This window comes from Otolemur garnettii, unplaced genomic scaffold (assembly GCF_000181295.1).
Source record: "Otolemur garnettii isolate 467f Iridium unplaced genomic scaffold, OtoGar3 scaffold00031, whole genome shotgun sequence".
Classification (NCBI taxonomy): domain Eukaryota; kingdom Metazoa; phylum Chordata; class Mammalia; order Primates; family Galagidae; genus Otolemur; species Otolemur garnettii.
In genome coordinates, this window is record NW_003852426.1 from 9,712,194 (window position 1) to 9,734,105 (window position 21,912).

Consider the following 21,912-nt stretch of genomic DNA (forward strand, 5'->3'; position numbering starts at 1 on the left):
GGGCATTTCTAGGAAAGGTTACAGTTCCTAGAAGAAGGGCTTTCCCACTTGAGTTACCACTTTAGACATCACCTCAAAATAATGCTGATATTTAAAGAACAGAATTAAGAAATTAAAGGTCTCCTTAAGAGAAATTATAACAATGACATTGACTAAATACAGCGGCCAAACTTGTGCTATCACTGTCACTGTTATCATATGGCTTTGCCTGGCAGTTTGGTGGTTTCTGTTTCTTGTTGCCCCTTTACTTATTCCAATGACAGTCCAGGCTTCTGTTGGTGACTTTTTTAGGATACTGAAACAAAAAATCTCATTTTGACACTGAAGGACCACATGAACTATTCAAAGAATTCTACTGCCAAATTATTTTCAGCAGTGTCAGGAAGTCTTGTGCTACTTGCCCCTGTGGGTTACAAGTCCCAGAGATAGCCATTAAAATGAAACGGTGATGTAGACAAACTAACATACTCATCTAGTCTCAACTATTAATATTTTATTTAGAAAATTAGGTACCAGATAATCATGGGATGCTAAAGGTGAACGAGACTCTGGAGATCTGAAATGTGACTGTGGCCTGCGGAGAAAGCCCCAGAGCTCGTCGGTGAGAGCTTTGATTCAGGACTCACCTTGGGAACTTCACTGCAGCGACCGCAGCGGTCTTGCTTTTTCATTCCTTCTCATTGTCTTTATGGGGTGAATTAACCAGTTCCCTGACAGTAACATGAAGATGCAACAGAATCCAATAAGTGTTCATAAGGAAAGATGGGAGGGAGAACTTGTGACTGTAACTGTTAGCAGGCGTTGCTGAGGGTCTGTGGTGATAGATGGAGTAGAGAAGTTCTGCACATAAATGCCCAGTTGCTGGATAAGGGAGAAAAAGCAGGTGGATTTAGCCTGAGAGCCTTCCTGGGAGCCTGAGAGAAGGGCAGTCCCAGAGCAAGAGTGGGTTTGAAAACAAGGTCTAGAAACCAATGAGCAAGAACAAATCAATACAAACCCACAAATACACAAAAGTTGGAAGTGGGAGAATGAAATATTTTCCCACTTGTATGACAGTTATTCACTGTGTACAGATGAAATATTTTAAGTCATGAGACTATGGTGTATAATTATGGTAATAAACTAGAAAATCTAATTAAAATCGACAAACTTGTAGCAACATGCAAATTTATAAAATTATCTTAGGAAAGGTAAAAAACCTGACTAAACCAATAATAAAGGTGAGAAAAATTAGAAGTATTAAGATTATTACCTCAGCAAAGGCTCTGGGCTTGGGGAACTTTTTGATAAGTCTTTTAAAACTTTTGAGGACTTGTATCTGCTATATTCTGTTCTAGAACATGGAAAAAGAGGATACATTTTCTTCTTTATTAACATTACTCTGATATAAAAAACCAACCAAGATAATAACTGCATAAAAGAAAGAAAACCACAGATTGATTCTACTTAATACAAGTGTAAGGATCTTAGCTAAAATATAAGCAAGAAGAGTTCAGAGTAATGTCAGCAAGGAGTCAGAACTGGAGGGGTGATCTACTCATATCACCCCATAACAATAAGAATTCTGTATCCACGTACAGACGGAGTTCTCTTTGTGGGAGCTTTGGCATTAAGGTTGGAGATTGTGAAACCCCAGTAGACCCCAAGACCTAGGAGGGTTGCTCTGAGAGTGCACATCTGCACCCAGCTGGCACATCTGCCGATTGTCTCCAGGGTCCAAGCTGGAAAAGGTTCTGTTCCCCCACAGGGGTAGGCTGTAGCTCTGTTTGGCCCTGAGTCTGCAACCAAAACCAACTGCCAAGGACTGTAGAAGGGATCAGGCACACTAGTGCCTCAGCAGAGAAACTTATTTGTGTACCAACATCAGTCTTGACAGCAAACTTGAAAGTTGCCCTGTGGCTTAGCTCTGGCCTCCCTCTGCTGAGGTCCCAGCTCATAATGGCTTGCACAAGAGCTCAGAGGGAGACTCGCTTATATCTTACATCCCAGGAGTTGGAGCCTCCATGAAGGGCTTGCCAACTTCCAGACCCCCAGGGGGCTCCGTGTCAACTATAGCCTCTTCTGCTGCAGTCAAGGAACTATTCTTACTCTTCAGAGACCTACTGTGAGATTTACTCCCATCTGAACCAACAAGATGGTCTCACCAGCCTCTGTCCTACAGCAGATCCTGAAGGCACCAAGTCTCAGCCCCAGTCCCTCTCACTGCAGTTGGAAAACCATCCCACATGTGCAGGGACCTGCTGGGAGACATTTCCTATATTGGGCACTGGGACAGGCTTTTGGGCTCAGGGCCCCGGCCAGCTTTCTCACATAGCCTGGGCACCTTTCTTCGGTATTCCCCAAGTCCATCTGGGCTGAAGAGCTGTGCCAACCTTGGAGCCCTCATGAACATGGAGCTACCCTGTGATCTAGCAACCCCACTCCTGGGTATATATTTAAAGGGAGTGTAATCGGTATGTCAAACAGATATCTGCACTCCTGTGTTTAACGTAATACAGTTCACAATCACCGGGATATAAAATCCGTCTAAGTTTCTATTGATGATGAAAAGATTAAAAATGTGGTATTATCTATTCTTAGCCTTTTGGCTAGGATCAAGTGTAAAAAATGTGGTACGTATACAAATAGAGTACTATTATCCATCCAAAAGAATGCCATTCTGTCATTTGTGATGTCCCAGAGGACACTGGGTGAAGTGAAATAAGCAAAGCACAGAATGAAACACCACATGACGTCACGCTAGTAGAACTCATGAAAGTAGAGAGTAGAGTCGTGGTTACCAGAGACCACTGGGAAGGGGGTCCTGGGACGGTGGTCAGTGGGCACAAAGTCACAGTTAGCGAGGAGGAGTGAGTTCTCCATTGCACGTAGGATAACTGTAGTTAACAATAATGTATATTTCCAATCAGCTAGGAGAGAGGATATTGGATGCTGTCGCCACAAAGAAATGCAAGTGTTTGAGGTGATGGATATGCTACAAAGGATCATTTGATCATTTCACAATGTATATGTGTGTCAGAACCACACTGCACCCTATAGATGTGTATAATCACTGTGTGTCAATTAAAAACAGAATAAAACTTTAAAAAGGGAGAATCTATTGGAAGATTAAACAGTAACTTGCAAATAATAACATGCCTTCACCAAGTAGGAACACTGGGGCAAGTAGAGCTGACCCTTGACCAATATTGGGGTTAAGGGAGCTGATCCCCTCTGCAATTGAAAATTCACGTGTAACTTCTGACTCCTGAAAGGGAAGTTCTTCATCCTCATCATCTTCAAGTCCAGTAGGCTGAGAAGGAGGAGGAAGAGGAGAGGCTGGCCGTGCTGTCTCCAGGGTGGCAGAGGAGGAAGAGATGAAGGGGAGGCAGGGGAGGCAGGCACACTTGCTGTAACTTTTATTGAAAAAAGCAATCTGTGTATAAGCAGACCACACAGTTCAAACCCATGTTGTCCAAGAATCAACTGTATAAGAAAGATGTGCTATCAAGAAATCTCATCGCAGCAGTAAGTGTAAAACTTTTTCTTGGCTAGCATATTATTACCTTGATAGATACAAAAAAAAAGAATTTTATAAAAATTCAACATTTATATTTGACTTTCAAAAAGTAGAAACATAAGAATACTTTGTTAATGGAACGAATGTGCACCTTAGACATGAACATGATGCTTACTGATGAGTGACTAGAGACAAACTCCTTAAAGTCAGGAATAAGACAAAGACGCCTGCGCCTGCCAGTGTTATAGAGCATTGTAGAGAATACAGCGAATGTAAGAATCATAAATAAAAGATACAACTACTAGAAAGGAGGGGAAAATAATCAACATTACTCGAAGACAATGTAATTGTCTAACAAAAAAATACAAATGAATCACTGAGCAACTGTTAGACTTAATAGGTCACAAATAAATACGTTAAAAGATCAATGACACTTTCTTATAAAATGTAAAAATTCCACTCATTGCCACAATAAAAATAAAAGCAAGAAAATAATTTTAAACTGTACCTATTTGAAGAGATTATAAAACTCTCTTAGAGACATATGAGTAGATTAGAATAAGTGGAGCGTTCAATCACATTCCCAGTATGGAGATTTAATATTGTAAAGGTGTCGATATTCTCTAAATTAATCTATAAATTGAATGCAAGTCTAATTGAAATCTAAAGAATTTTTTTTCCTAATTGGATAGTAGAGGCACTTTCGATCATCTGGAACCGTAAACAGACAAGAACAGCCAAGAAAACTTGAAAAGAAAAAAGAGTAATGAGGAACCACCATCACCACATTTAAAAAATCTTAGCATGGGAACACTACAGTTAAATAAATAAATAAATAACCTTATCAAATGGCAATAATTTAATCAGGGTATAAATGTTTCAGAATAGAGAAGCGGATCACTGGAGCAAAGTGAAGGGCCCCAAATTAGACTCTGGTATATAATAGCTTTCTGTATGGTAAGATTCACATTTCAAATCAGTGAAAGAAAAACACATTACTCAATAAACAGTGTAGAGAGAGCAGGTTAACTTTAGAGGAAACTGAAGGCTTCTACCTCACATTAATTCTAAAGTAAATTCTAGATTGATTAAGGTATGAAGTGCTTGAAATTGAGCTATAAAAGAATAAAAATAATATGTTGAATTAGTTATATACTTTTGAATGATTAAGATTTTCTTAGTTATAATACCAGAGTCTAAAATCAGAGAGGCAAGATACATAATATGACTGAAGTTTTAAAACCTCTATATGTTAAAAGGACCATGAAGAAAATAAAAACCCAAGTGAGGATAAGAGTATGGACTTGGGACTCGGTGCCCGGGCCAGCAAACAACGATGACAACTGCAACAACAACAACAAAATAGCTGGGCTCCTGTAGTCCCAGCTGCTTGGGAGGCTGAGGCAAGAGAATCATTTAAGCCCAAGAGTTTGAGGTTGCTGTGAGCTGTGATGCCACAGCACTCTACCAATGAGTGCTGTGGAAACATAATGAGACTCAGTATCCAAAAAAAAAAAGAGTGTGGGTTTGGAGTTACAGCATTCCATTTTGAGGGGGCTGGAAGTCTATTTTTGTATGTCACAAGTCTTTTTTTTTTTTTTTTTTTTAAAAAGGAGCCTCCAGCTATCCCCCAGCTAGAGTGCTGTGGCATCACAGCTCACAGCAACCTCCAACTCCTGGGCTCAAGTGAGGCTCCTACCTCAGCCTCCCGAGTAGCTGGGACCACAGGCACCTGCCACAATACCCAGCTATTTTTTGGTTGCAGCCATCATTGTTGTTTGGCGGGCCCGGGCTGGATTCGAACCCACCACCTTAGGTGTATGTGGCTGGCACCTTAACCACTTGAGCCACAGGTGCTGAGCCTGTCACAAGTCTTTAAAGTGTTTGAATTTTTTGCCCAAATGACTTTACAAGTATGAATTCTTCCTAAGAATGTACTAAGAGATATACATTGAGATTTATATTAAACAATGATGTTTAATCTAGTGCTGTTCATAATATTAAAAAACCCAGAATCTCCTGAACTTAGCAAAGGGTATTGGTTGAATGAACACAGACGCATTGGCACAGTGGAACACGGTGCTGCCAGTAAAAACTGTAAAATATTCACAATATGCTGTGAAAAAGTATAGAGAAAACTTTCATCTATGTATTTTAATGTAAATTTTAACATATAGAGGTCCACAACTCCTCATTCAAAATTCTTAGGGCCAAATATGTTTCATAAATCAGAATATTCCAGCTTTTAGGAAGGTAATATTCCATATATTATGTAATACACTGCAGGTAAGAGTAAAAATATTCAGAAAAACAGGGGTAAATAAAGACCATAATTAGCCCTACATTCATTCAGATTAACTGTTTCCACCAAAAGAAGCTTTTTGAATTTTGTAATGAGGCTAAGGTGTTTTATATTATGAATGTCAAAGGGGTTAGAATGAAGATTTCTAGGGAGAAATACTCGTGATTTTCATTTCCCTTATATTCTCTTATATTTTTCAGACCTTTTGATATGAATATAGAATATATATTATTTAATTAGGAATAAAAAGTTAAAAAAAAAAAAAAAAAAAAGGAAAGAGAGCAAGACAGAAGGAAGAAATGTGGAAGAAACCTGAACTTTATTTTGGAAAGGAATAGAAAGGCTGTCAAAACCACGCTAAAGTCTTAAACACAGACAGTTTATAAGCAGCACTTCCTACAATGTCCACTGCATCCATGCCTCTCATGAGGGTCCTGTTCATCATGTCCTGGCAGTTCCCCCTCTAGCCACCCCCCAATAAATGCTCAGCATATGGTGCCTTTTATCTCACTGGTCTCTGTCTTTGGGACCTTTTTCCACCTCGAGTGGGAAGCTTCCTCATTTTTCCAATGTCACTCAATCTTGTTTATTCAGGCCATTCATAAAATCAATCAAATAGGATTTACCTTATATTAAAAATGAAGAAAGATTACAAATCAATAACAGTCTTCCATTTTAAGAAATTTGGAGAAAAAGAGCAAACCAAACCTAAAAGCAGTCAAAAGAGAGGAAAAATAAATATTGGAGGGAAAAAAATAGAGAATTGAAAAATAATAAAGAATCAATAAACCAAAAGTATCCTTTTTGAAAAGATCAACAAAATTGACAACTGTTTAGCTACACTGATGGAGAACAAAGGAGAGAAGGCTGTGATTACTAAGATCAACAATGAAAGACATCACTATTGACCTGATAAAAAATTTTAAAATCATAAGGGGAGAGAGTGAACAGTTATGCCAACAAATTAGATAACCTGGATGAAATGGACAAATTATTAGAAAGAGATAACTATTGAAACTGACTCAAGAAGAAATGGAAAATATGAATAGACTTACAATATGTAAAGAGATTGATTTGTTAATAAAAAAATTCCCAGAAAAGAAATCTCAGGTTTAGATGGCTTCATTGGTGAATTCTATCGGATATTTAAAGGATAGCGCCAGTTTTCCACAAACTTTTCTAAAAAGTAAAAATATAACACTTTCCAACTCATTCTGTGATAACAGTTTTACCCTGATATTAAATGCAGACAAAGACTTCACAAAAAACTACCGACTCTTACCCTTGATGAACATACAAGGAAAAGTCCTCAACAAAATATTATAAAACAAAATGTAGCATGATAGAAAAAAGATTACATGCCATAACCAAGTAGCTTTATCCCAGGAATGCAAGGTAATTTACCTATTAATAGAAAAAAGGACAAAACCCACATACTCATCTCAATAGATGCTGTCAGTCTGTTTGGGCTGCTATAACAAAATCATATAAACTGGATAACTTATAAACAACAGAAAATTATTTTTCACATTTTTAAAGGCTAGGAAGCCCAAGATCAAGGCACCAAGAGGTCTGTTATCTGGAGGGCCCAGTCACTGCTTCTAAGATGGTGCATTTAATGCTATGTCCTTATGTGGTAGAAGGGTCAAGGGTCTCTCTTGGTCCTCTTTCATAAGGACACTGATCCCATTCATGAGGGTTATGTCCTCATGACCTAATCACCTCCAAATACTATCCCTTTGAGGGTCAGGCTTCAACATACGAATTTTAGGGGAAGATAAACATTGAGTCTATTGCATATGCAAAAGGAGCATTGAAAAACATCTCACACCCTTTCATGATAAGTACACTTAACAGACTAGGAATAAAAGGAAATTTCTTCAACTTGATAAGGGCTAGCTGCAAAAACTCCACAGCTAATATCATACTTAATGGTCAAAGACTAAATGTTTTCCCTCAAATATCAGGAGCAAGATAAGGCTGTCTGCCCTCACCACTTCTATTTAACATTGTACTGGAGTTCTTGACAGGGAAATTAGACTAGACAAGGAAATAAAAGACATCTACATTACAAAGGAAGAAGTAAAACAATCTCTATTCCCAGTTGATGTGATTTTATATGTAGAAAACCCTAAGAAGTCTACCAAAAAAACCCAAGTAGAGCTAATTGATGCAATCACAGGATATAAGATCAATATTTTAAAAGCCATTGTATTTCTATATACTAGCAAGAATGATTCAAAAATGAAATTATAAATACCATTACAATTCACTTATAATATCTAAAACAAAATACTTAAGAATAAATTTAACAAAAGTGTAAGATTTTTCCATTGAAAATTAAAAAACATAGTTAAATAAAAACCTAAATTACTGGGAAAACATCCACACTTATGGATAAGACTACTTTGGTATGATAGCAATACTCTTCTGATTGATTAACAGATTTAACAGACTTAACTTAATCCCTATCAAAATCCCAACGGCCTTTTCTTTGTGGAAATGGAGAAGCTTATCCTAAAATTTGTATGGAAACACATGGGACTCAGACTAACCAAAACAATCTTGAAAAGGACGACCACAGCTGTAGGACTCATACTTCCTGGTTTCAAAACTTCCTACAAAGTTACAGTAATGAAATCAGTGTGGTACTGGCATAAAGATTTATATTTCAGTGTAATAAAATCAAGAGTCCAGAAGTAAACTCTCACAGACATGGTCAGTTGTTTTTTCATAAGGTTCCAAGGTCGTCCAGTGTGGGAAAGGACAGACTTTTCAACAAATGGTGCTGAAAAGCCTGATTTTCACTTGCAAAAATGAAGTTTGGTCTTTACCTCACACCATATCCAAAAATTAATTGAAAACAAATCAGAGACACAGATGTAAACGTTAAAACCATAACACTCTTAGAAGAAAACATGAAAGTGAATCTCTGTGACCTTGAATTAGGCAGTAGTTTTCTAGACAAGCATAAACATAATTAACAAAAGAAAAAATAGATAAATTGAACTTTATCAAAATTCAAAATTTGTGCTTCAGAGAACACCATCAAAGGATAACCTACAACATGGGAGTAAACATTTGCAGGTCATGTTATAATAAGGCTCTCCTATCCAGAATGCATAAAGAACTCTTACAATGTGATCATAGAGTCAAATTACCTAATTTAAAAATAGGCAAAGAATTTGAGTAGACATTTGTCCAAAGAAGATATATAAATGGCCATAAGCACATGAAAAGATACTCAACATCATTAGTTGTTAGGGAAATTCAAATCGAAGCCAGAACGAGATACTACTGTACTCCTACTAGATGGCTATAATCAAAAAGAGGGGCAATACCAAGTGCTGGCAAAGATGTGGAAAAATGAGAACATTTGTATGTTGCTGGTGGAATGTAAAATGATGCAGCCGCTTTGAGAAACAGGCAGCTTCTCAAAAAGTTAGAGTTACCATATTATCCAAGAAATCCACTTCTAAGTATGTACCCAAGAAAATTAAAAATACATGTTCACCCCTAAACGGGTACATGAGTATTTGTATCAACATAGTTCATACTAGTCAAAAAGTGAAAACAACCCAAATGTTGGTTGAATCGATAAACAAAATGTGGTGCATCCATACACAGATGAACTATTACTGGGCCTTAAAAAGGAATGAGTGATAATGTTACAGGCAAAGGTAAAAAGGTTTGTTGAAAAGGTTATGTTAACTAAAAGAAGAAAAACACAAAAGACCATATGATTCCATTGATAGGAAATGTCTAGAATGGAAATATAAGGTAGATTGGAGGTTGCTGGGACGGGAGGGGGCGATGCCGAGTGACTGCTAATGGGGGTTGGGGTTTCTTTGGGGCTTGACGAAATGGAATTAGATAATAGCGATGGTTACATAACTTTATGAATGTACTTTAAAACATTGAATTATATACCTTAAAAGAGTAAATATTATGATATGTGAATTATATCTCAATTTGAAAGGTTTAAGAAAATATTTTTTGAGCATCTGTTGAGTTTTACACACTGTCTAGTTTGGACCTGGGTAGACTACCATGTTCAAAGTCCCTTCTTTGGCGGAGCTGACTTTCTATTCTGGGCATAAGATAGACAGTAATCAGTAATCAGGAAAGTACATAATATGCTAAGAAGAAACAGGGTGAAGGGCAGAGTGAGGGGAAGACATGCTGTTTCAGATAGGATGGTCAGATGTGCTGTTTTGATAAGTGGATAAAGACCTGAGCTGTGAAGGCAGCAGGTCTGTGGAGCTCGGAAGGAAATGCATTGTAGGTGGAGGGGACAGCAAAGAGGCTGGGCTGGGCCTGGGGAGGACCTGTGTGCCTGGAGAAAAGAGAATGTGTGGGGCAGGGAAAGTGGTGAGATAAGGAAAGGCATGTGTATGTGCTTATGGTGGGGGCCAGTTGGGTAGGGCCTTATAGGCCATAGGTGAGAACTTTGGATTGTCTTTTGGATTTTCCCTTTAAAGGCAATGGGAAGCCATTGGGGGGCTCTGAGCGGAGGGTGGATATGATTTGATTTAGAGTTGACAGGATGCCTCTGGCTACTGGAGGGAGAGGGGAGAAGAGCTAACAGAGGACAAGAGTGAGAGTGGGACTGTCACTTGTTAGGAGGCTATTGCAATAATCCAGGCAAGAGATGGGGTCACTTAGGCCAGGAGCATAAAAGTGGAGATGTTGAGAAGTGGTCAGATTCCAGATATGTCTTGAGCCATTACCTGGCTCAACATAACAAACTCAGCCTTGTAACCACCTGAGCAAAACCCAGTCCTTCCTTTAGAATGTGTATTTGAGAGGAGTTGGAAGGAGAAAGAAGAGAGGCATTGGCTCACACTCAGGTTGATACTTTCTGAGCCTATCAGACCTTCTCCCATAGACCTATAGAATATTTGTGTGTTCTTCCAAAGTAAAAGGGGCTCAGTATCTCTGTAGGATCCAGAGGCTCCTCCCATTCAAGTCCCACGTCCCCTCTCTTCTTTTATATAGGTCAAGTAGGATTCTTCTTGGGTGTTTGATTCCCCTGAAGAGCTAGAGAGATTCATGGGAGCTTTGTTGGGAAAATCGAGCTTTGCTTACAAACTGTTGGCCTCTTGCAATTTCTGATTCTCTAAGTAGTGCTCTGCCATCTCTGTCAGGACTGCACATTGCAAAGTTTCTTACTGTGACCTTGAGTCCATGAATAATCCCTGATGGTGCCCCCTGCAGACCTTCTCAGAGTATCTGGCTGTTTACCACATGGTGCCATTTAAATGGTGATATCTTGACAACTTCTCAGGTTCCTGACATACTTCCTTCTCCACCCCATGAAGTCTTCAGGCCCTCAGAGTCTCCACCAGCAGTCCCCCAAATCATACACTGGTTTACAATGTCTCCACTGACTTCCTTTCCCCATGCAGAGATCATGCCTCTAAAAACTCAAGAAAATCTGAGACCACAAAGGTTTACAGTTATTAACAAAATCAGTTAACAAAGTCAGTTTCTAATTGCAGCTTCACAAACATGATTCTCAGACTTCTTCAGTTTAGTGCATTCATATGGTAGGGCACAAGTGTGGTTCTCTGCCTGGGACAAATGGCCCTAAATGGTGTATTCTTCCAGGAATTGTGACACTTATCCTGGAGAGGTCTCTACGTTTACTTCCAAGGTGGTGATTTAATCCGAGAAGCAGCTGAAAACTGGGTCTTATGCTGCCCCTGAATGTGGCTGAGCTGCTTTGAGTTTCAGCTCAGAAAAATGGTCAAACAGGCAAATAAAACCAAAATAGACCAATAGGTAGAAAACACTGTGAGCCTGATATGGAGAAGAAATCACAAAATTAAATCTTTACCAAGGCATCTGCTAAAACACCAAAGGATTCTAATCAAAACATATAACAAAATTCACAAATCCTCAATCCCTGTAAATACCTAGGACAGAATCATAGCTGCCTCTCCCACGTCAGTCGTGCTCCTTATCTCCAAAGCACCCCAGATTCTGCCTCCCACCTTTCCAGGTGGTGTCTCCACCTCCCACCCCCTACCCCTGTCTCTGCTTCATGCATTTCTCTGATCAATACAACCAAAGGCCAGGCCTGTCTGAACAAAAATATTCCTTCTTAGACATGATAGAGAGAGGGAGGCGGTAGACATTCAGAAATTAACTTTTCATCTTAATCCTGCTAAAAAATTTTTTTGTTTTATCATTGAGAACCTTCTATGTTACAGAATGTAGAACTATCTCCATGGGGCAAGGACAAGAAGTACATGCCAGGAAGCTGATTCAGATGTCAATGCAACAGGTATGTGACAAGGACAGTGGCTCCCACTGCAGCATCACTGCTCAGATGTGGTGATGGATGATGCATTCGTCCCGGGATGCTCAATCCTCATTTCACGGTTTTGTTTATGTATATACGGTACCATAAATCTTTGATTACCTGTGAATTTTAAACCTCCATCGAGTTTCCTCCTGACATTCCTATGAAAAGCTTGTTCCATTTTCTGTAGTATATGCACTATTTTATTTTCACTAGTTTGTTTGTTTGTTTGTTTGTTTGTTTTACAGTTTGGAAGAGACACCTTCTAGCTCCAGAGAATGCAGCCTAGCAGTCTTGGAATTTCATGATCAATATTAATAGATACTACTTAGGAAGTGACAGATTGAGACAGTTAAATTTCAATTTTTGCTTAAAGGCAGGCTTTCATTTTTCTTTAATGGATAGTTTTAGGCAAATAAGAAATATGTTTAAATATTGATAATGTTTTTTGTTGAAAATTGCAGGCTGAATGGAATGTTGAGAAATATTTCCCATCACACCTAATAAATACACGGGACGTTAATTTTCTAGCAATGCTCTATTGATAGCCATTTCAGCTATAGTCAGAAATTGCACCATTTATAAAAATAAAATAAGATCTTGGTTTATGTTTAAGCTTTTGAATCTCATAATGTCTGTATAAACTTTGGTGCAGCTTTTCCCTGGGAATTAATGACCAAAGAGGGTTAATAGGCTAAAACTCTGCTTGGGTCATCAAATTTTTAAGCTAGCCATTAATTTCCAAATGCCCTAAGCCCTAATCTTTATCACTTAATTAAATTCAATAATATATTTAATTTATATATATTGAAGCAATTATATATAATTATTTTTTACACAGATCAAGTGTTTCACTCTACTGAGTGATTTGACAGTTTAACGTTAGGCCTTAAATAATTTCAATGAGTGAGAAATTTTTAAATTTGAACACTGCATTCCCATTAACCTTCTTTGGGATACTAGTTTTTATATCTCCCATGTTCTGTCCAGGTGGGGTAATTATTGACAATACTGGCATTATTGTGGGGAATAAAACCACATGGACAGGTGTAGCCATGCTGCCACCTTGAGACACACCAGATTTAGGATCAAGCTGACATTTGGAAGTGCAGAACAGGGAACCAGGGAGTCACTGGGTCTATGGTGATACAAACTAGTCCTGCATTTCATCGTCCTCTGAACACCCCAGTTATGTAAACCAACACATTCCCCTTGCTATATAAGCGAATCTGGGTCCTGTTTTCTCTCCAAGTTGAAGGCATGATGTATATGTCTTATTATATATCTATTTAGCTCACTATTTTGTAGTTCATTTCGCTGGGTTCTCTGTAAGAGAATAAAACATTAAAGTGTTCTCTGGTTAAGAAACTATGTTCTTGTAGGGCAGTGATGGCTATGTGACTTATATTGTTAAAGGTAGTTTTAACAAGCATTTATTTAGATAATACTTAATAAGTTACGTGGGTTCAGGAGTGTGTGGGAAGAGTGGTGATAAAGAAGAGGGTTTAGCTTTATGGTAGCAAATGTCACCGAATGTATCGTCTCCAACTTTCACGAGACAGTGTGCATCTTTCTTTGTAACTGAATGACTAGCAGCCAGTCATAAGCCGGACAACTTAAGTTATTGATTCCAAAATACCCATTCTGACCATTAGATGGTGCACACACTGTACTTACACGACTCTGCCTTCCAGCTTTGATTTCTGTTCCTTTCTGAACCAGGGGTGGCAGAATACAATCAGTCTGAGCCCATTTGATTCCAGGTAATCAGAACAGAGTATTCACATGTTCTAAGCAAAGGTTTTTTTTTTTTTTTCATTTGTGTTTCATTCTGTTAGAATCATAGTAAAAAAGTTACAGGAAATAAATATGAACTCATTTTTGGATACAGGGTGGTTGGGTATTGCTACAAAATTGTCATCTTGGCCTGGAATTCATGGAAGAGTTACTGGAGACGCTAAGTACCATTGAAGCCAATGACGATTCTTTCCGGGTGTGGATAACTACGGAGCCTCATGACCGATTTCCAATTACATTGCTCCAGGTTTGTTACGGCAAGATAAGTGTCTTTTCATTAAGAGTTACATGAATAAAGATGGTACATTTGCAATTATCGAGAGACGGGAACACAATGAGGACTTTTTGGTGCAATAGCGTCCACACTGCAAAACCTTGTACCGTGATCCTCAAAATCTTGACTATAAACATCAAGATTGGACAATAGTAGATATTTCCATAAAAGAGTTCTAAGACTCAGTACTAGTTTATTGGGTTTCAGCTCTGGTCAACGTAATCAGTTTACACAGGGCTGAAATTTAGCCCTCATTTTGTGTATTATAAGCATATTGTTGCCCGATGTACTGGTTGAGCATCCTAAATTCGAAAATCAAAATCTGAATTTCAGATTTTTTAATTTGGGATGTTTATCCAGTAAGTGTAATGTTAATATTCCAAAATCTGAAAAAAATCTGAAATCTGAAGCACATCTGGTCCCCAGCATTTCAGGTAAGGGGCGTTCCACCTTAGTGTAATGTAATTTCTGCTGTGTTCTTTTAGAGTCATTAATAGAAATAAAACAACTGTTTGCTTTATTTATTTAGTTCTCTTTTCATTGTTTCCTTTTGTGACAGACTTCCCTCAAGTTCACTAATGAGCCACCCCAAGGTGTACGCGCAGGTTTGAAAAGAACATTTGCTGGAATTAATCAAGACCTCCTGGACATCAGTAATTTGCCCATGTGGAAGCCGATGCTTTACACAGTAGCCTTTTTACACTCCACTGTGCAGGTAACGTCGGAAAGCGGTTTGCACGTCTAGGGGGATGGGTGATGCTGTGACGTGGCCTCACTGCAGAGGGTTTGGGGGGAGGCCCTGCTTCCTCTTCCCTCATAGCGCCCTCCCTGCCGGGCACATGTACACTAGTTTGCGTATTTCATGCCCCCACTCCTGCCCCTGCCCTGGCCACTGGAATGTCAACTTCTCCAGGGCCAAGCTTGTCTGTCTGTAACTGCCTGGGCCTCCCACTGCCACAGCAGCAGCCAGGACAATGCCAGAGCTCGATAAATATTTGCAGGATGAGCAAACGGATTACGTACATGTTTTGGAAAGTGCCTGTGCTGGCCAGGAGTTTTATGTGCACCATCTTATGTAATACTAACAACCACATTTCAAGGTAGGATTATCATCATCTCAAAGATGAGGAAATTGAGACTCAAAAAGGTTAAGTACACTTTCCGTGTGGTAGCTCTGCAGCTGCCTGGCTCTGATTTATATAGGTTTTTGACCCTTTTTATTGTACGGTAGTAAAATTGGCGGTGGCTTTGGAGGAGGAGAAGTGCCGGCGACTAACTAGCTGTCTTTCTAAGGCTGGTTGCCATTTGCTTTTATGGTCTAAGCACTTCTGTAGTAATTTAATACCTTTATGGTTGCGAAGCATAAAAATTTGTGTTATTGTTTTGTTTTGCATTTGCAAGCTGTGTGATTTCAATGTACTTGATCCACTCTTGATCTCACAGAGAATTTGAAGGTGCTCCTTTAACCCCTTCCTGCATTTCTCCCCTCCCTAGAGCCAGGGTAAAGGACAAAATGAGTCAGTAGCAGGTCCCCAGAGTTGTGCTTTGAGCTGTTCACAATGGTGTGCACAGCTTCGCCTCACTCTCTGCGCCCTGCCCAAGGACAGGGCAGCTGGGCGCTTTTCCCAGAAGACACTGGGTGTATTCACTCCTGGCTCTTCATCCTTCCCACTTTGCCAGATTCCACGCTGACCAACAGGGAGGCTGCGGGATTTGTCTGCCTCCCAACCCAGAGAGACTTCAAATCAAATTAAATACTTCGTGGGTGGTTCTTTTTACTAAGTTCCATTGTGGCCTTTGGATTGTAAATTACAGCTTTCAAGTCACGGAAGCCTATTTCATACATTCTTATCTAGGAAGTGTTGGTTTTGCTAGCCCTTATTGTGCTCTAATACAAATATTGTTTTAACTCTGTTATTTAATTCCCAATTCATGAATAATGGTTTTTATGATTCAGTTCCTAGTAGTGATGATTCAACTCTTCCACTGTGCTTATCATGGAGATGATTGGGGTATTTTCCATATGGTTAATGCAGTGCCCTGTGTTTTTAGTGGCCATTATCTAAGTGCTGAACAGGAGAAGAAGAACAGCACTGTGGTCCAATTATGAGGCTAAAGTGTGCTTGTGCATAACACGATGTATTTGGGTTAAAACAGAGAAAAAATATTTCCTCTGCTAGGGCCATGAAGCTAATAATAGCTGTCCATGAAAAAAAAAAGTTGGCTATCTCTTAAAATCAAATAGTAGTGTGCCAGAAATAGCATTTCAGTGAGAGTCCGGACTTAGTACACACTGTGAAGTCAGTTATCTGGGTGAGCTTGATCAGGTTATGCCTCTCTCAGGGCCTCTGTGCAGTGAGAGGCTGAAGTGGGTGATCTTTCAAGATTGTTCTCATTTCCACGATCCTGTCATCCTGCTCTCTGACAATACAATGCAGCAAGTGTAGGTAATTTAAGCATAGTTTCCTTTCTTCGTTTTTCACTAATTTCAGAAATGTTTACTGTGATATTTCAGAAATCTCATGGAAATTTCAGCAATAGCACAGAGTTGTTTACTGTGCTAGTGCCTAAATCCTTTTTTCATTTTTGAGCTTGGTTAGGATAAAGCCAGCCTGATAGAAAAGTCCGGAATTCTTCAGGGACTGCTTTCCTGGGCCAGCAGCATTGGCATTACTGGCGAGTTGGTGAGAAATGAACCCCAGGTCCCACCCCAGGCAAGCTGAGTCAGATCCTCATTGTAATGAGATGCCCGAGTGATTTGTGTGCAAATAAAAGTCTGAGATGTGGCTATTATAGGAAGGAACACTGTGAATTAGAGAGTGGCTTAGGTTTCTTTCATCTCTGTAGTATTGAACATAAGAACCCCAAACCTAACTTGTTAATTGAATCATTGAGTCCTCCACATTAACACAGGTATCCCTTCCTGCACCTCCTACAGAAGGTCAGAACAGCATTGTCTGAGTTTTTGCCTGTTTGGTGGTCAATGCAGTGCTCTTTGAGTGATGTGTTAGACTAAGCAAATGTCTTAATCAATGATTGTCAGCCACTGTTTGGGCAACAGACCAGGCCTCTTCAGTCAGAACCCCTGGGAGGAGCAGAGGAAGGAGGTTTTTTTTAACTTTCAAGTGATTCTGATATGCAGTGAGAATTGAGAATGATGGCCTAACAGCCACCTTGAGGGGGGAGGAGTCTTCAGCCATTTGACCTTCATTTCCTGCTTTGGGATTTTTCTCCCCATCCCTTAGTTGTCACATTGAACCTCACATTTCTGACTTTTCTGACAGCTAACAGCTTTTACATCACTCTGAGGTTTTGTTTGTTTGCTAGTTATTGATCAGGATCTCGAGGGCCTGCTACGGCAGGTGCAGACTTGGAAATTTGATCAAAGCCCTTAAAAATAATTTAACTATTCAGTAAAAATGGCTGTATCTATAGGGCCCAGGGAATCCCACCGTCGGTACTTCTTCATTAAGAAAAGTCTTTACTTTCCTGTATTTTGTTTTCTTCCTCAACTTTGAGTCTTAACAAACATTCCTTTCAAATTTAATAGTGTATGTAAAGTACTTACTGTGTTTGGAGAGGCAGGATTTAAAAAATTCTCAGTTTAAATGTCTTCCAATAATTATGATAATATAATACAGGTTTATCTTTCACACTCTGCCCTAGTGTTTCCTGGTGGTTCTATTTTTGCTTATTGTTTTTACCCATTAAATTTCCCTTTATATGGTCTAGAGTGGAATTTGTTTTTCATTTCATATTACCTGCAGTTATTGGAGTTAGTTACCGCCAGTTGTCTTGCTTTGAAGATTTGCAAGTGAAGAGATTCTGCGTGGGCTATGGGAATTGCCGAGGTAGTTCATGAAGCACAAAATTGGACATAGCTTTGACATCATTAAAATGATGACTCCATTGATCAACTTTTCATTAGTGTTCTAAGGAGTTTTTCATATTTCCAAGTTTTCTATATTTCACTAGCAGTTCTGGGATTTATACATTCTTTGAAATAAAAAGAAAGCTATTCGTATCGGTCAAATTACGTAAGGAGTAGACTGCTTTTCCTAACATCATCACTGTCCAGCTTCACAATATATAATTCCCTTCTGTTGAGTGAAGTTTTAACATTCAAATGTGTCTGTGTTCCATGCCCGAGCACCTGGTGCTGCCCACCAGAGCTGGCCGTCTCCTGCCACGGACCCTTCCACCTGCAGCTTCCTGCTCCATGAATCACAAGCTTTGTATTCCTCTCTGGCTCATGGCCTTTGCCAAGCCTGGAAGACTTTTCTCTCCTCTTTTTAAAGGCCAGCTTCAGTGTCATTCTTCCTAGAGAGCGCTAATGAAACATCTTTAGGTTTATTGCCTGTTACATTTCGACAGTTAAATTATATTCACCCTCACATTGTCCTCTCCTTGGGGTGAAGTCTTATTTTCCCAACTTCTTAAAAGTACATCTCTTTCAGCATTTTCCTACTGTACTACATAGGACTCATCCCCTGGTTTCAGAAATACTAATTGGACTGAAACAATTCAATATTCTGAGTAAGTCTAGCAAGACCTTTTGCTTTTGAGCTTCTAAATGAATCCGTAGGTTCCAGTGATTTCAGTCTATCTTGATAGTATTCCAAGGCAATAAAAAATAGCAGGAAGGTGAAATCACTTCTTTGGTAAAAGAAAAGATACCCTCCAAGATTTCATCTTTTTCAAGATGAGCTGATCAGTTTATGATGTTAGTGAACCAACTTAAAAAGTAAATGCTTTAAATGAAAATTGGTAGTAAGAAAAATGTGAAGCAAATCTCAAGCGTTGGGGCAATTTTCAGAGCTCACATTTTAAAGAGCAACTAAATTGCAGTTGCTCAGTGCAAATAAATGGGAGTGTTCCCATAGAGCCAATTTTTAAGCAGCTTCAGTAATGGAAAAGAATTTTTCATTCAATCTTCTGTCTAATTGAACATTAAGTTTTAATAATTAGGTAAAACTAATAGTGTAGATTTTGATTCTCTTTCCGCCAAATGGAAAAACATTCATATTTCACTAATAAGTATTAGTATTCTTCAAAGTCCTCAAGATGGAAGAAATTCCAGGGACTAAAGTGTTAGCTATGTGTATTTTCACGTTAATATCCCAGGGACTCTCTTAACCTGCTTTTGCTCCTGGAATAACCTGGAAGAGGCTCACCTTGATGTTTCTGAGCTCCGCTCCAGAAATTCAGAATGCTGGATCAGCCTTGAAACGGACTTCCTAGAGGGTGAGGGGACGTTTCCTCTCCTCCTGACGTTGTTGTTCCAGAGGGAAATAACTGACCCATGTTTGTCAGGCAACAGTGACTCTTTTCTCAAGGTGCCAGTGCACAAGGGGAGACAAAGTTAGAAGACATGTTTTTTACTGTCAAGCCTCAAAATCTAGTTATAGGATCAAATATTTCAACATGAAACAACTAAAAAGACGAACAAGGCAACAAGGATGCTGGGTCCAGGAGGCAGAAAGCATCTGGAGACGCAAATGACTTGTAAGAACCATTCCTGCACCTGGGACCACTTGGTCGCTCCTTCATCAAGGTTGTGCCCCCTGTTTGGTGGGAGATGGCACTTCACAGCTCCTGAGTTTCCAGATTTTCCTAGTGTGCCTATAAACTCCAGATAGCAATTCTGAACCCTCAGTCCAAATTCCTGGGAGAAGGGATCTGGCCAGCTCTTTCTGGGCTGATGGTCCACCCTTTATCACCTTATCTAAGGGACGTGACATGAGTCATGTGAAAATCTCTAATGCCAGACAACCTACCCTAAAAAAAGCTCAGGTCTAGAAATAATGGTAATACTTTACGTTTTTAAGAGTTCTTTTTTTTTTTTTTTTTTGCCCTTGGTCTGATCTCCTAGAGACCCAGAGTCTGATCTCCTCTGGACCCAAATTAATGTTAATGGTTTATTTAATACTTTAAAAGCATGGCCTGAAAATGAGTAATTAAAAGCTTTGCACTTTCTGAATTTCTTCTCTGACTTGTCCATGAACTTGTCCAAGTCAAAATTTATTTAGATTACTTTACATGGTAGGATTATTCCAGATCCGAAACCTGGAACAGCTTTGGTAAGAAGGACTGAAATGGCTTGTGAAAACAGCAGTGCCTGCATACATGGATGCGTGTGTGCGTGTGTGTGTGTGTGTGTGTGTGTGTGTGTGTTGGATTGGGGAGGACAGAAAAGAGAAAGAAATGGTGGTATATATTTAGAGTTAGAGAAGCAGAATTAAACATTGTGACACCTGTGTAGGAATTCTACTCTCCATATGGTCCTCACCTCAGGTGCCAAGGGGCTGAGGAGCTAGTCCTAATAAATGCCTGGACCCTCCTTCCTTAGAGGCTGGTCATGTGTGAAGATCAGGAAAGCTGCTGGCATGACAACATCAGCCTCTTCTCTGTGGTTTTCTGGGTAGTCAGTGCCTGGAGATACGAGTTCTAACACTTACATACCTTTAACACAATCTGCAGAATAGCAAAGCCATTGAACTATTTGCTCTGAGTCCAGTTTGATTATTTACTGGTAATATGGCACTGATAAACACTCACTATTTCATGGGAGTCTGGTAGACCCTATTCAATTAAACAGAAGCAAATGAGAGTTGTGTGACAGTTTTAAGACAGATATGTCCATGTGTACAGCAGAAATTCTTGATTTTCAGAATCTGAAATGGCACAAAGTGAAGCTAGCAGGGAGTCTAAATGCTCTTGTGTGGTCAAGTTATCCACTTGAGAAATCCAGACCCTTACAACTGACGTCCCCAACTTTCAAGAGTCTCATTTAGATTAGCAATTCAGCAGACTTTTATTGAGCCCTCACTGTATTTTCTGAATTGTCAGTAGACACCTAGACTTTTTCTTTTAAACCAAAGAACTCAAACTTGGTAAATATTTGAAGGTTCATTTTTATAAACCATTTGGTTGTAGAGCCGTGAAGTACACTTTCTAATGGTTAACACACTTCTGTGCTGCGTAACAGTGTTCTGACAGTGACGGACTGTGTAGAAGGTGGACGTCCCAACCCTTATTTGTACTGTACTTTTCCATGTTTAGATACACAGATACTCAGAATTTCCTGCAATATTCAGTACAGTGGCATACCATAAAGGTTTGTAGGCTAGGATAAGCCTTCATATAACCTAGGTGTGCAGTAGGCTGTCTTATCTAGGTTTGTGTAAGTACACTCTATGATGTTTGCACGACAACAAAATCAATTAATGACACATTTTTAGAATGTAACTCCATCATTAAGTGATATCCAAAATTGTATATACTATTCTATATATATGTAGCATATAGAGTATATAACTTTCATTTTGTTCATAATAAAAACAGAATCAGCTACGTGTGATTCTAAAAACCTACTCACTGCTTGCTTTTCTTTGCTGTTTTTAAGGAGCGACGAAAATTTGGTCCCTTAGGATGGAACATTCCCTATGAATTCAATTCTGCTGACTTTTCAGCCAGTGTTCAGTTTATTCAGAATCACCTTGATGAATGTGATATTAAAAAAGTGAGTGAAATTGTTTCCTTTTCCCATTTTTATTGCTCTCCTTAAATCAGAGTTCTACTAGTCATTTTTAGTTGGTGATACACATTGAACTTGCTGAGGTGCCGTCAGCCCCTTCACTTTAATCTAGTATTTACAGGTCTGGCCTCCCACTCCCACCGACACTCAACATACAATAGAAGCTGACTGTCAGGGTGGAACTCAGTGTGTTACA

The 21,912-nt window shown here is 39.2% G+C and overlaps 1 protein-coding gene across 1 annotated transcript in view; it reads left to right on the forward strand.

The window, feature by feature from the left end:
• Positions 1-21,912, forward strand: part of DNAH8 (dynein axonemal heavy chain 8) — a 294,583-nt gene that overhangs the window by 229,483 nt on the left and 43,188 nt on the right. The window contains exons 81-84 of the mRNA XM_003789318.3: positions 12,017-12,090; positions 14,000-14,152; positions 14,739-14,894; positions 21,585-21,701. Of these exons, the coding sequence (XP_003789366.3) occupies positions 12,017-12,090; positions 14,000-14,152; positions 14,739-14,894; positions 21,585-21,701 (500 nt within the window). The remainder of the gene's footprint in view (positions 1-12,016; positions 12,091-13,999; positions 14,153-14,738; positions 14,895-21,584; positions 21,702-21,912) is intronic.